Below are 15,677 nucleotides of genomic sequence, written 5' to 3' on the forward strand. Positions count from 1 at the left end.
TCATGTCTTCGTTCCACAGATATCCAACAAGGGTTACTCTGAAAAACATGCAGCTGGTGATAAGAAGGGGAAACTGAGAGAATGCCCCTGGCAGCCATTTATTTTTTTTTATTCCTAGCTCCTAGGGGGGGGTTACATCTTTTTTTCTTGCTTGCCACTCAAATAATCCTGTAGGTGTCAAAGGCCTGTTGTGCTCGAGATCCCTGACAAGTCTTGTATAAAATTTCCTCTCCGTTTTCTCTTTACCTGCACTTGAAACGCTTCTCTGTGCCTGCAATTTCAGCCAGTTTCCTCCATCCTCGGCTGGAATTGTTGTCTAGGTGTTCACTAAGCGTGGCTAGCGCAGTATCCCCAAGGCTACCGACTGGTAAATTCCAATCAGCCATGCGCCCATTCCCTCCACAAATTCTTGTTCATTAAAAAAGTGCACAGAGCACCTGGTCTGCAGTTTCAGAATATCTGTAGATAAAATAACATTTTGTAAAAAAGCATCCAGGATAGCATATTAAAAAATGTCTTGAAAGATAGAAACAGCTTCCATTTAGTACAAATTGTTACTGAGGGTATATGCTTGATAACAATTCAGGAACATTAAGGGCTCCTTTTACTAAGCTGCACTAGCGGTTTTAACGCGTACGCTAGACGCTAACGCCTCCATTGAGCTGGCGTTAGTTTTTCCGCTTAGCACAGGGGGCAGCGCGCGCATTAATCTGCAGCACGTGCTAAAAACGCTACCGCAGCTTAGTAAAAGGAGCCCTAAGTTTATCAATTCCTTTGTTTGCGCCAATGTTCAGCAATGCCTTGGCCACCCAGTGGGAGGACATTCCTTCTATTGTTGGATATTGATATTGAACATTTCTGTATCACATGAGACCGTTATGCTATTGTCTTTTTGTAATATCAAATTAATAGATGCTGGCATTGTCATCTTGAAGCTGGGACTTTGGATCATTTACTCTACTATTGTCCCTTGATACTTCAGTTTTGGAGGTCTATTTGGGACCAAGTAAATAATATGTTAGAGAATCCAGTGGCTTTATCTTATGATACCATTTTATTTGGTACACTTATGAGAGCTAAAAGCCAATTATCAATGAGAAATAATAAATTTCTATTAGTAATGACAGGGGTTGCAGCTTATTTTAAGAAATTGGAAAAACTGGGATAGGTTGAATTACTCATTTTGGTGGGAAACCCTGTGTTATACTTATAAAATGGAACGTTGCATGGCCATACAAAAGGAACGCTTTAAGAATTTTATGGATGTTTGGGAGCCATTGGCTAAATATTGTAAAGAGGAATAATTTTGTGGACATGTAAACATACACATCCTGGGGAGGTGGGGGAATGGGAATGGTATTGATATAGGAATTTATAAATAGTTTCATGAAGGTTTTGATTTATTTGTTTATTAACTGGGAGGGTGGGGGAAAATTTCTTTTGTGCAGTAATATTTGCAAGGTTTGTTGCGCTTATTATATAATGTACAAATATGTGAATCATTTATTGCGCATTTGTAGTTTGAAAATCAATAAAGATTAAAAAAAAAAAAATTCAATAAAAATTTATTAAAAAAAAAAAAAAGCATCCATCACTCATGAGAGCACCTAGAGAATGACGTGGTGACAGAATTTGGCATTGTCCCCATCCCTGCGGATAACCATGGGAAACCATCACCTTGTCATTGTTTAAAGGGAAGAAATCAGAGTATGAATGGTTCAACCACTGACCCTCAAGCATTGTATTGAAGAATGCTGGTGTAGAAGGACTGAGGTTGAGATAGACATATACTAAAGAATGACACCGGAATGGTTTCCTACGGAGACGGTGACAAATTCTGTTACCATGACATTCTCGGAATGAAATGCTGTAAAATGCACAAACTAAATTAACATACAGGATGTACCATTTAATTATTCATATATAATGTATTATAAAAGAATATGTGTAAAGTGCTTGTTCTTATGCAGGAGGTGTGGGCACTGAGTACTTTACACATATTTTTTATAATACATTATGTATGAATAATTAAATGGTATGTACTGTATGTTAATTTAGTTAATGTTATCTGTAACTTCATATGGGATTCTATTAATTACACTCCTAAAATTGCAAAATGCAGACTTAAATTTAGCAAGTACATAATTGATCATGCAGAGTCTTCGTGACTAAAAATGTTTGGGATCTGAGATAAGATGCAGAGAAACAAATGGTAATAAAGATGAAAACAATAATTAAAAAAAAGAAATAAAATAAGATAATACCACTTTACAGAGCTAACTTATCCCCTCCTTTACAAAGGTGCGCTAGCGTTTTTAGTGCCGGCCGCTGCGATAACAGCTCCAATGCTCATAGAATCCAAGAGCTTACCTGGCTAGGTAGGAACTAAACTGATGAACAACAGCGTGGAGAGAGTCATAAATTCATTCTTTCCTTTCTTTGACGAGCAGCCACATGGACAAGAAGCAGGAGAATCAGGAACTGGGCTGGGAGGAAGTGAGAGTTACACCGGGCCTTTTCAGTGGAACACGTGCCAGCCCAGCTTTCACTTCTGCTTTTACTTCCGTCCCTCTCTCGTTGCCACAGCAGAGGAGATCGATCCTCTCGAAAACGTGAAGAAATAAGTTCTCAAAGGCTCTTTCCAGCCCTGGATGTCTGAAAATCTATTTAAACCTTTATTATTCTAGCTATTTCAGTGGTTTTGACTCGCTGTTTTACACCTATTAAAACGAGAACATGGTAGGGGCGCAAAGAAGGAAATAAATCACGTGTATGTTTTTCTTATACGGATGTTAGTAGCAGTTTTGATAATGAATTACCTTTTGAGACTGTCTTAAGATCTTACCCTTGAACCTAATTGCCTATTTTTTTTAAATTAGGAAAGAATCGTTGCTTTATTACTGAATAACAGCTTAATGAAAATTCAGCTTTTTCACGGATTTCGCCTTGAACTTGGTCACATCTTTCGGTTGTACAGTAGACCTTAATGGGTGCTAAAAGGTCTCGGCCCAACCAACCGACAACTTCCTAAATTCTGAGCGTTTACACCAGGGGTGTCAAAGTCCCTCCTCAAGGGCTGCAATCCAGTCAGGTTTTCAGGATTTCCCCAATAAATATGCATGAGATCTATTTGCATGCACTTCTTTCTTTGTATGCTAATAGATCTTATGCATATTCATTGGGGAAATCCTGAAAACCCAACTGGATTGCAGCCCTCGAGGAGGGACTTTGACACCCCTGGTTTACACGGTGACAGGACAATCGCGCGCGGACAACTCAGCGCAAAGACAGTAGCGCTCAATGATTGTCTTGCGCACAATTGTCTATGAACCGGTTTACACTGTAGCTGAAGAGTGTTATCTTATTTCATTAAGTGCCAATTTGCAGAAACCAGATTCTATATTTTGACATGGTTTCAGATCACTGATTGAACCATATCCAGGTCATTCTCTTGGTTTGGGCTGAGAACTTCTTAGCACCTCCTTATTTTGACCCACTGCCTAAATGCAAAGACCCATTTTTTTCTGTTAAAGTGACCCACTCAAATCCGTTTTTGAGACAGCTTCTGAATTCTAAAATTGCCCCCCCCCCCCAAAAGTGTGGCTCCATTTTTCACGTGAACTTCACACAAAGTTCCCACAGCCTACTCTTATTTAAGTCATACTAGGCTAATGAAGCATGAATTGTCTCCTTCATGTGTGAACAGTTTTACTCATTCTTTTTACCGTAGTTTCGAGTAACTTAATATTAAAAATAACAAACCAAAATGCAAAGACCTTTTATTTATAAAGCTCATTGAAAGGAGGAAGTGCCAGATAGGAATGTGTACAGAAATCAGGAAAAAAAGCGGAAATACAGAATACCTGCAAAACTCATCCATTTGGAAGGTGCACAAAAGAGTCATCTTTTTAACGTCTTATATACCGTCCACCAGTTTGAAAGCTAACTGAGAGAGTACGAAACCTAAGGCCCTTTACAGGCAGGATGCACTACTAAGGGATTGCTGCAGTGAAATGTATTAAGCTGGATGCACAGGGTAGTTTGGCATTTGCGTAGAATTAGTGTTTGCTCCATGTACAGAAGAGTTTTGCACAGAAGCTGTGCACAATGCCTCTGGCAGACATTCATGCACACCATATTTAAATCCATGCCAATGAAGCAATTAGCTATTCTGTGCAGATGCAAAGTGCGCAGTTTAAGTCAAGAAGGCTGAATACAATACTGGGGCTTTAATGCAAGGTCTTAGGTGGTATAAAAGCTAGCCTTATCACATTCTTCTGTGGCCAGCATTAGTGAAGAGTCCATGCCTGTTTCTTTTCTTTACTGCAGCAAGGATAAGAATGTACAACTTTTTCTGCCTTCCATGATGAGCTTGATTAAAGCAATGAGAGAGCTAAGGGGAGGTACAGTATAGTGAAGAGAGAGAGCTAAAGTGCAAGATTGCATGCCCACATTCTAGAGCGCTATTCTATGCATAAACGGGCAAATTCTATAAAGTCCGCCCAAGATTAGGCATTTACATCGACACACCTAGCCGATGTAGGTGCCTGACATTTGTTTAATAGACTTTTAACTGACAAGATAAACTTGTAATTCACAAAAATTGCACTCGATTGGATGTTAGGTGCCTCGTTCAAGGCGCCTGCCACAAAGTAGGAGGTTAGGGGGTGGTTCGTAGGCATGTATATAGGTGCCTGCTTTAGAGTTAAGCAGCAGTAGGTGCCTAACTTAGATGTAGGTATTTAGGCCAATACCTTGGCCTAAATATGGTGCACCTAAAAATTAGGATGCCTAGCGACACGTAAGGCCCGTGGTGTTAAGCATTATTCTATACAGTACACCTAGAATTGGGCATAGTGCTGCACCATATATAGATCTGAGCCCAAAATGCCAATATTTTTATGTGATTCAATTCAATATAATGCACATAAAATCTTGAGAATTGGTCAACTTAAAGCTTTCTTCTTCCGTAAGTGTTAACATAGACACAAACATTAAGGACCACTTCCAATAAGATGGGCATTTAAGAAAGCACGGTTATTAGAGATCCATTGATGAATTGGTACGTGAACCATTGGGTAAATGAAGTTTCCTGAGCCCATGTGGTACCGCTGAGGATCTGGGTTGTAAACCTACTGGAAGTGGTCCTTAACGTTTGGGTCTATGTTAACACTTACGGAAGAAGGAATATTTTTATGTGTGCATGTTAGTGGATAGTGCTAATACAAATATTTTGTGCACAAGACATAGGAGCCTTTTTATTAAAGGCTCCTAAGCCCAGTGGTGGGTAAAATCATTTTGAGAAAGATTTCAAATCAAAATCACTAAATACAAAATTAATTTAAATCAAAATCGAAAAGCCAGTTGTGACTTCAAATGGAAATCGGTCAACAAATGATTTCAAATTTAAAAAAAAAAAATCAACAGAGCAAAGCACTACTATTAAATGAATTTGTTACAAGACAGGATTATAGACTAATCCGTCAATATTGAGCCACGTTTCCAAGTTTATTCAAATCTTAATATCCTGCGGCAAGGGCAAAGCCTTCTGGGCAGCTTACAATCTAAAATAAAAATCAAACTAAAATGGTAACAAACGGGCTCTTTTACAAAGCCGCACTAGCGGCTGCCCTGCGCTAACAGCCCCGAAGCCCATAGAGCAGGGGTGTCCAACCTGCGGCCCCGTGAAGTATTTTGTTCGGCCCCAGTCGAGGGCAATGCAGTGTTTTCCTCTGCAGCCCCCGGGTAGTTACCGTCTTGCAGGCTCCCTCCTCTGTCTTGCTGCAGCGTTTGTGCGGCCCCAGAAACATTTTTTTTTCGGCCGATGCAGCCCAGGGAAGCCAAAAGGTTGGACACTCCTGCCATAGAGATTTAAAGGGCTTCAGGGCTGTTGCCGCGCAGCTTTGTAAATCACATACAATGTAATAAAAAGGTAGAACTACAATTATTGAAAGAATAGAGGGGAAGGTAAACACATTAGGTAAAACTTTTTTGTATCTAGCAGAAAGTCCTCCAGTGCAGATAAGCTCCATTTACTTTAGTAAGCATCTAAAAAAAGAAATAAATCAGCTTTAATCAATAGATCTCAATAATCAAAGAACTAAAGATCCTTAGTTTTGAACCATTTACTGAAAAAATAAGTCCATGAATTGTTAGATTGAAACAACCACAAGTCAATGACTTTTGATTTAATAACAAAGAAAGAAACAAAATCACTTGAATATGTGGTTACAAATGTAAAATAAAAAAATCAGGGTAAAAAATGATATAAAATCATTTCAAGTTACATGATTTAAAATCATGCCCAACACTAGTTAAGCCTTAATGTACGTTTAAGAAGATATTCTTTAAATAGTGCTCAAACTTAGGTGTTGGTAAGTGCCATACCAGCACTGAAACACCATTTAAATGGCAAAACCCCCCAGTAAAAGTAAAGCACTTACTGATGCTTAATAAGGCACCGGAATCGCATCTACATACGTGCTTTAGGCAGCTAAACACCAAAGTAGGTGAGGCCAAATGTTGGAAGTGGCATTAGGTAGCCTAAAGCGCCTACTTAGGCGCGATTTATGCACAGATAGGAACCAGAAATGTAGGCCCGGAAAACCCTGACCTACATTTCGAGCACCTGTCTTTGACAGGGACCCTGAAAATAGTGCACAGTTTTCTATCAGCTGTTTGGGGATTCCCCTGCCATGATCAGCTGAACTGGTAGGGAGATTCCTATTTCCTCTCCCTCCCACCCACCAATCCCACCTTTAAAGAGTCTGCTTGTGCTGAGCCCAACACCCCTCCACATACCCTAAAACCCCTCCTGACACCCCACACACTTACCCAACACCTTCTCCGACATCCCCACACCCCTCCACATCCCCCTGCACCTTTGGATGAAACATCAGCAGGAGGGATGCCCACTCCCTCCTGCCGATAGGGCTGCCTCTTCAAAATGGTGGCCCTTATCCCTCCCAGTGCAACTTGGGATACACTGGGGGTGGCCTAAAGCCTTAAGCCAGTCAGGGCCTTAGGCCCCTCCTAGTGCATCTTGAGATAAACTGGGAGGGGCCTAGTGCATCTTGGGATACACTGGGAGGGGGGAAGGGCCACCATTTTGAAGAGGCAGTCCTCCTGCCAATGTTTCATCTAAAGGTACAGGGGGATGTGAATGTGGAGGCAGTCCTAGGCCACATCTATACAATATTGTCAGAACCGATAGAAAATAAAACATAAAATAGAAGAGCTGCAGGACCATCCAGTCTGCTCCTTTTCTTTTCCAGCTGCAGTACAGCAGAACCAGCCAACTTCTGGCTTTACCCCTCATTTCCCCACAGCTAAAGATCTTCTGTGCTTATCCTAGGCTTTACCCCTCATTCTCTCCCACACCCAAGGGTCCTCTGTGCTTATCCCAGGCTTGGTCTGTTACTCCCCCTCCGCATAAGATTCTCTTTGCTTATTACATGCTTTACTTCTCACTCTGTACTACTATCTATTATTTCTATAGAGCTACCAGATGCACACAGCCCTGTACACTAAATACACAAGAAACTGTCCCTGCTTGAAAGAGCTTACAGTCTAATTATGAAAGATACACTGGACAAAAATGGTAAATCAATATATGCTGTTCATATGGGGAAATAGAAAGAGAGAAGAAGTAGAGAAGGTAGAGGGCTACAGAGGGAATAACAAACAAATGTGGTGCTTTACTCTGTTAAGGATCATTTAGGAGAGGAAAGCAGGTCAGTGTTGCCCCTGGCATCTCCCTGGCTCATCTGCCTACCTGGCTCTCAGTGAGGAATACGAGCATAAAGAAGATACATTTGCAAATATCTACTTGCTTCTGAGACCTATTCATTTGGGACAGCCCTAACCCCAGGCAGTTGCCTAAGAACAGCTGCCTGACAGAAAATCATCTTTAATCTTAACACTGCAAGGGGTTCAACGATGGCATTTAATTAAGCATAATAAGAAAATTTGTTTCATCTTTGCATAAAGTTTTAAGTCTTTACCCCCCCCCATTTCATTTTTGGTCTGTCAAGGATGATAGCATCTGTGTGTGTTGGGTACAATCACATTCTTCTTTTGCAGCTGCTATACAGTGTTACCCTTCATTCTCTGGCTATCAGATAACACAGCTGATGCTGGATGATCCGGAAAGTCTGCGAGAGGCATAAAACTGGGCAGGATCCACAAGGTGAAGGGACAGCAATCTCCTTTGTACCTCATTTGTAGCACTAACCAATTATGCCCATAAGCCAGAGTCAACAGCTGCAGTACATGCACTACCTCTGCTCAAGTCATATCAGTGAAGGAATCAAACTAAAGCAATTCAACTGCCTTTCAGAGAGGCAGATGCTGAAAATGATAGCAGTGCCTAGAAAACACTGTAAAATTCTCCTCAGACACTGGCTGACATGGTCAAGTTTAAATATGTACAAAGACAAAGCACTTTGCATAGAAGAAGCTCCACCAAAATCTGGCAGCTTGCAAAAAATCCATCGGTCAGTTAGCCAGACTTAACACCACAATAATAATAATAACTTTATTTTCTATACCGCCAACACCCAAAAGAGTTCTAGGCGGTTTACAGATAAAAATACAATAAGCATAAGACATATATAACTGCATTGTTCTTAGACAGATAAGAATTTCTTGAACAAATAGATCTTTACTAGTTTTTTTGAAAGAACAGCATAATTTAGTTTGATGAATCAAACTACCAAACCAAGATTGAGCTTTACCCACTTGAAAGGCCAATAGGTAACAGCACACAGAACACGTCTTCTTTCAGAGAGATGCAGGTAACATTCCCAAAAATGAAAGATCCATAACTTGTCTCTCTACATAGTCAATAAGGAAACCAGACAGAGGTAAAAGAGAAAAACACCAGAACAGCATTGCCAGCAGAGGTGTTAGTGCCAAAGGATTATTTTGTGCATCAAGCAGAGAAAGAGATGGAAAAAAAAAAAAAGTGACAAAGTTACTAAAATATTTTCCATTAAATTAGGTGCCACAGGCCTGATTAAAAATAATTTTCAAGCATATCTTCGGGATAGGCGGTCTAGAAATTTTAGAAATAAATAAATATGGCATCTTATGAAGGCAGTGCTCTTTGACACAATGCAAATACTACAGCAAGCATTAGCTCCACCTACTCTGGTTCAGGGTGAGGTTCATTACTGTCATGGTATGTGAAAAACTAAACAAAAAAAGGAGGAAAAAATAGCCCTCTGCACCAAAAATCTAAATAAACACAAGACAGCAAAGAAGTCCACATCATCAAGCTGGTAAGCACACTTTATTACAGTCATAGAACAAGAAATGAACACAACACAGATGGCATTTTAGGCTAAAAAGCCTGCATCAGGAGTCCCACTAATTGAGTATAACAAAATCAGTCCTTGATTCGAGTCCCACGAATTGGATGACTCCAAGAATGTGTAACAAAACCAGTCCTTAATCTGAAGGTGGTTTGAAATGTTTGGTAAAAAATGCAAGTTAAACAATGTAGTCTCCATCGAGGGCTATGCACTTAGTCCAGCGAGTTTCCATTTTTTTTTTCTTATCATAGGAAAAATAGCTTATGAAAAAACTGGAAACTCGCTGGACTAAGGGCTCCTTTACTAAGCATTGAGCTGGCATTAGTTCTAGCCACGGAACATGGGTTTAACGCGCGCTAAAATGCTGCATGTGCTAAAAACGCTAACACAGCTTAGTAAAAGGAGCCCCAAGTGCATAGCCCTCGATGGAGACTACGTTGTTTAACTTGCATTTTTTACCAAACATTTCAAACCACCTTCATATATCCCACTAATTGAGTAACTCTGGGAATGTATAACAAAACCAGTCTTAATTATAGTCATCTTCAGAAATGCGGATGAGAGCCCAAACGCAGTCAGCGCCTGTCCAAAAACAAATGTGAAAAACTAACCCATTTGGAGACATGACCCCCCCCCCCAAGAAACTATTCCTGATACTGTATGTTATTACAGTTTACCTGATCAAAGTTACTTCTTCAGGTTAAATATTAATCTACTTCCTATTTTAATTACTTAGACCTTGATTTCAAGTAGATCCTATCACCTCATAATAAATTTATTGGAAATGCAAAATATTAACAATATTAATAATTCCTACAGCATTTATCTTTTCAGTACAAAGGCTCACTGCATTTATTCATATTCCACAGTCACTGCTCAGTATAAAAAGGAAATGACCAAGTGGTTGAGGAGGTGGCGTCCAGAGATGTGCAGGGTGGGAAAAGAGTGAAGGCTCCTCACCCACACACCTTCTCCCTCTTCAGCTCTTCCTTTTGTGGCTCATCTCTTTTATCTGTATTTCATTGGACTGCCCAACACCCGCGCACTAGAACTTTTTACCCTTGCTCAGTTTGTTGTTGCGCCATATATGAAGCTTGCGCAGAGTTCTCCAGTACTGCATAGTTTCTGGGTCCAACTCTTCAAGCTTTTTTGGAGGGCCGAGGTCTATCTTGAAGAGCCTGCAAGAAACACGAAAGTGAACAAGATATGCAACACATCACTGGAACATGGTGCTATTAAATGCTTTTAGAGAGATGTGCCACTACAGCACTGGAACATAGTGCTAATAAATGCTTTTGAAGAGATGCACTTCTCTTTGGAGTACACAGAGGGGCAGATATTGACAGGCATTGATACGGGGAGCAGGTGCTGCTAACTGAAGAAGTGTTAGAGGGAGGGATATTCAGCAGAATTAATTGGATAGTGCTGTTGAATAAAACTTCTGCCCCCCTCAATACCGTGTGGGCGGTGTCGAGTAACTCTGTAAGTAGAGCTATAACCATATATGTATCTAACTGGATATAGTGAGGATAGAAAAAAAAAGACTGTCCTAACTTTATCCAGTTAGTGGTTTGAGTATTGCCACTAACCAGTGCTAGCCTATCCACTAAGCAGGCCAGGGGGCCGTTTAGGGTAGCCCAAGGTGTTCAGCTTTACCTCCCTTCCTTCAGGGCAGTGATGCAACTGTTGCAGCTATAAAAACAGGAAGTCTGGAGGGAGCGGGAGCTAGAAGGGCTTGAGCATGTACAGATCCTCAAGGCCCCATGTTGACCACAATACATCTTCAATAGCTGCCAATTGCTGCATTGCTCCCAAAGAGTAAAGGAGGGAAGGCCTAAACACCTTACAGGGCAGGGGAGAGGTGGAAAGAGGGAAGAAAGGAATTAATAATAATAATAATAACAACAACAGTTTATATACTGCAGGACTGTGAAGTTCTATGCGGTTTACAATGATTAGAAATGTTACAGACTGAGTGAATAAACAAAGTTACAGAAGGAATGAATAAATTAATACAATTTAAATTCTACTACCTACTATTTAAGACTTTATACGGAGACAGTCCAAACTACCTGAATAACCGCCTCATCCACAACACCGCAACCAGACATAGGAAAACTCACACCACATTCTCATACCCCCCAATTAAGGAGGTCAAACGGAAAAAACTATATGATGGCCTCCTGGCCACTCAAGCAGCCAAACTAGACAACCAAATCGCCAATCTACTGACGGCATCCGTCGACTACAAGACTTTTAGAAAAGAAATAAAGACCATACTCTTCAAGAAAACTCTGAAAAAAGAAGTAATACCACAAGTCTCAAACTCCACCTCTCACTAAAACCAACTACCCCAAACAAATAACCTTACCCATTTCTTACTCTTTTTGAAAATGACCAAGTTTTTTTTTTTTTGTAAGTTCTTGTTGTAATACATCTTGGATAATTCTTTTGTAATCCGCCTTGAACTGCAAGGTAATGGCGGAATAGAAATCCCTAATGTAATGTAATGTAATAAACAAAGTATAGACTTAGCGATTGGTGGTTCTTGCGGTCGTTTGTTAAGGACTAAGATTGAATAGGTTGGTTTCCTAAGTATTTCAGGAATAGATGTGTTTTCAGGCATTTCCTGAATTAAAAGACGCTGGAGACCATGGGGTTAGGGGTGGAAGAGAGACATGTTGGCGACCACAGGGATGGGATGGGGGTGAAAGAGAGATATGCTGGAAACCACAGGGATGGGGGTGGGTGGGTGGAAGAAAGAGATGCTAGAGACCATCAAGGGGGAGGGAGATGCTGCAGACCACAGGGGTGGGGGTGGAAGACAGAGATGCTGGAAACCAAGGGGAACTAGGGAAAAGAGAGTTGCTGGACACCATGTAGTGGGGAGGACCTTGAGCTGTCCCTTGGGGGGGGGGGGCAAACAGCTGAAGATTTGACTAGGGCATCAAGATACTCTTGAGCTAGCTTTGCCGCTAACCAGATAGCACTTGAGTCTGCACTGAAATAGGATATTCAGCACCGGCTGGTACCTGGGTACATGCTAAATATCCAGTTTCATTTTTAACCGTAGCAGCCAGCATTTTACTTAACAGTTAAATACCGGACTCAGAAATTCCAAATGTGTATTTTTGCACTTGTTTTAGTATTCAGATAGATGAGTGCACGGAGGCACACGTGCATACACACGAGGACAGATAGATACAGTCTCCCCTTAATGCATTCTCTCCTTTTCACAAACAGCACCTAATAGAAGGGCCTTAGTGAGACTGAGCACCCTTACCATTCAGGATACGCTGAATCCTCCTTCAGCACCACGTCCTGGCCCTCCTTGTAGATGTTCAAACCCATGGCGTGAGTGGTGAGCAGCTCAGGGTCCTTGCACACATCGGGGCCTTTTAACTGCTCTTGAACAACCCCTTTACTTTTTCCCTTCATAACTGCAAGATGAAGCGTCAAAAGGATTAGAGCGATACCCAAGCAGTCAGAGCACACAAATGAAAACAAGTGAAAGTTCCAACTCCACCTCCGTGCCGCGACATTTCAGCAGGGGGATTTAGTGGATGAGCTAAACCAGGGGTGACCAACCTCGGCCCTCGCCAGGTCAGATTTTCAGAATTTCTACATGACTATGCATGAGATCTATTTGCATACAACGGTGGCAGTGCATGCAAATAATCTCATACACCACAGACAAAAAAAAAAAATCACTCAATATAAACTAGCATTCCAATGCCAAACAAAAGTATTTTAAAGCAAAAGAAAAGCTTCAGACTCACAGGAGAAGTGTACCCACTCTCTTTCACCATGATTTGCAAGAAATTACTTGCAGGTGGGAGCTTGAAAATAGATAACTAGGACATAAAAAAGGCTAGTTTGAAAAGAGCCAGGCCGACAATCGTTTTGTGGCTTTTTTGCAGTGTTGAAGCTGCTAGAAAGCTCGCTAAAAAATTGCGATAAACCATTTGATAATCTGCCACTAAAATGCATGCAGGCTAAAACCCATCTGGAATCAGTTTAGTAACCGTGTTAAAGGCAACCTTAAGTTTTGAGAATCTGGCCCTCAGTCCTGGTTCAGAATCCTCAATGCTGCTGTGCTGGAGAATGGTAACATGCTTTGGAGGAGGAGCCCAGAATACTGTGCTGGTCTCTGACTGATCAGCCAGTCAGCCTGAGGGAATTCTGTGTCCAAGAGAGAATCCCGTGATATCACGATACCAGAGACTGCACTAGAACACTGCATGACGCTGGAACGATGCTCAGGACTGCATTGCCAGCATGAAAGGAGCCAGGAGGTAGAGAATAACACAGGGGCAAATTTGTTCCCATCCCACTGGATCTATCTCCATTCCCGTCCCTGCGAGTTATGTCCCTGTCCCATCCCTGGAAGCTTCATCCTCAGTTGCACAAGCCTCAAACACTTATTATTTTAAAGTGTTTGAAGCTTGTGCAAGTAAAGACAGAGCATGGGATGGGGCAGGGACAATTTTGTCCCCTTATCATTCTCTAAAGGAGCCAGAGCCGGCAGTTGCAATTAGGGCCTTCACTGAATCCCCTGAAGGCCCCGACTGCATGCCACTGACCTCTATTATCACTCGGTCCACTAGTTTAGGGCCAGGACAGCACAATTATATAATTTATGGCATACATAGATAAATAAGCAGTGCAACTACGTTAATATTGCTAGAGCGGGAAGATTTTGTCTTCTATTTTAACTCTCTCTCAATGCATGCTGGGATTATATAGCTCTGCTTTTCACTTTAATAACAAGAATAACTACACATACCACATAGTGTATTAAGAAGGCAAATGGGCAAGATCAGGATATCCTACTAATTTGGAAGAATAACATAGTGCTCATGTAGGGAATTAGAGGGGAGGCTAATGAGACGGAATAACATATGTATGGTTGTATGACACGCACATGCTACTGTATCTCTTGTACATTGCCCAGATTATGGATGTATGCATAAACCCTTCCAGAAACTTGGCTGTTTCAAGGGTAATTGATTGGCGATTATTTGCATTTATAGGATGAGCATTTAATTTTATCTGTCAGACAATAAACCACCTACTTAGGTGGTTTATCCTTACAACATTAAGAAGGGGGTCACGAACAGATCAGAGAATGTTATCATGCCGCTGTACTGGGCCATGGTATGGCCTCACCTGGAATACTGCGTCCAGCACTGGTCGCCGTACATGAAGAAGGACACGGTACTACTCGAAAGGGTCCAGAGAAGAGTGACTAAAATGGTTAAGGGGCTGAAGGAGTTGCTGTACAGGGAGAGATTAGAGAAATTGGGCCTCTTCTCCCTTGAAAAGAGGAGACTCAGAAGGGACATGATCGAAACATTCAAGATAATGAAGGGAATAGACTTAGTAGATAAAGACAGGTTGTTCATCCTACCCAAGGTAGAGAGAACAAGAGGGCACTCTCTAAAGTTAAAAGGGGATAGATTCCGTACAAACGTAAGGATATTCTTCTTCACCCAGAGAGTGGTAGAAAACTGGAACGCTCTTCCAGAGGCTGTTATAAGGGAAAACACCTTCCAGGGATTCAAGACAAAGTTAGACAAGTTTCTGCTGAACCGCAGGTAAGGCTAGTCTCAGTTAGGGTACTGGTCTTTGACCTAAGGGTCGCCGCGTGAGCAGCGGCAAGTCTTATGTTATTATGTAACATGCTAAAAGTTCAGAGTATAATACTCACAATAAACCTTTATTCTGACTCCTCCCCCGCTTTGTCCTGTATGTCGGTCATAATTAGATTGTAAGCTCTTTTGAGCAGGGACCGTCTTTTGTATGCCAATTATACAGCGTTGCGTGCGCCTGGTAGCGCTATAAAAATAATCAATTGTTAGAAGTTTACATTACATTTCAAAATATGCACAATAAATGCACAAGAGATCGAAGCATGCCCAAGCATATTTATTGTTGTAGCCCAGCCTCAGCAACTAGGCAGATATGGGGAACTGTTGATCTTTGGTGATGTATCTACTGCAAGTGCTCAGCCATCTCTCCGAGCCCAATATAATATGTTAGCCCCGAGATTCTGGGGGCCAAAGCAATGCTCCTCCCATGCTGCCTTCTTTATAAGATAAGATCCCTATGACTATCTCGCAGAAAGAGAGAGCTCTCTCCCTACCAAGGTTTGATCTCAGTAGCCAAGGTCACCAACCCAATGTGCTAGTACCCCTGGCCTCACCTGGTTTCTTAGCATATCCGCAAATCAGGAGCTGGCATGGAATACGGGGCCCCCAAGACGAACTCCGTGTCACCACCCCCAGGACCGCAAAGGCCCCTCTGCCGGCCATAACCCCAAGCTCCGCCTCAAGCCTCCACGTGGGCACTCCAGTTCGCACG

The 15,677-nt window shown here is 41.6% G+C and overlaps 2 protein-coding genes across 5 annotated transcripts in view; both read right to left on the bottom strand.

The window, feature by feature from the left end:
- Positions 1-2,532, bottom strand: part of LOC117366229 (mucosa-associated lymphoid tissue lymphoma translocation protein 1-like) — a 42,529-nt gene extending 39,997 nt beyond the window's left edge. For 2 of the 4 annotated variants that reach the window (XM_033957487.1, XM_033957486.1), the window contains exons 1-2: positions 2,371-2,532; positions 247-459 (exon numbers count right to left, since the gene is read on the bottom strand). In XM_033957487.1, coding sequence (XP_033813378.1) covers positions 247-386 — 140 coding nt within the window. In that variant the 5' untranslated portion in view covers positions 387-459; positions 2,371-2,532. Of the gene's footprint in view, positions 1-246; positions 460-2,370 lie in introns of those variants that run through there. The other 2 variants (XM_033957484.1, XM_033957485.1) reach the window with 2 other exon arrangements.
- A 7,108-nt stretch (positions 2,533-9,640) lies between these two features.
- MRPL54 (mitochondrial ribosomal protein L54) lies at positions 9,641-15,676 on the bottom strand. Its single transcript, XM_033953917.1, has 3 exons — positions 15,520-15,676; positions 12,598-12,754; positions 9,641-10,492 (listed from the first exon to the last, which is right to left on the bottom strand). Exons 1-3 carry the CDS (start codon positions 15,626-15,628, stop codon positions 10,360-10,362), a joined length of 399 nt encoding a protein of 132 aa, XP_033809808.1. The 5' UTR covers positions 15,629-15,676; the 3' UTR covers positions 9,641-10,359.
- Between the last annotated feature and the right edge of the window lies 1 nt (position 15,677).

Source organism: Geotrypetes seraphini, chromosome 8, assembly GCF_902459505.1.
Source record: "Geotrypetes seraphini chromosome 8, aGeoSer1.1, whole genome shotgun sequence".
Classification (NCBI taxonomy): Eukaryota; Metazoa; Chordata; class Amphibia; order Gymnophiona; family Dermophiidae; genus Geotrypetes; species Geotrypetes seraphini.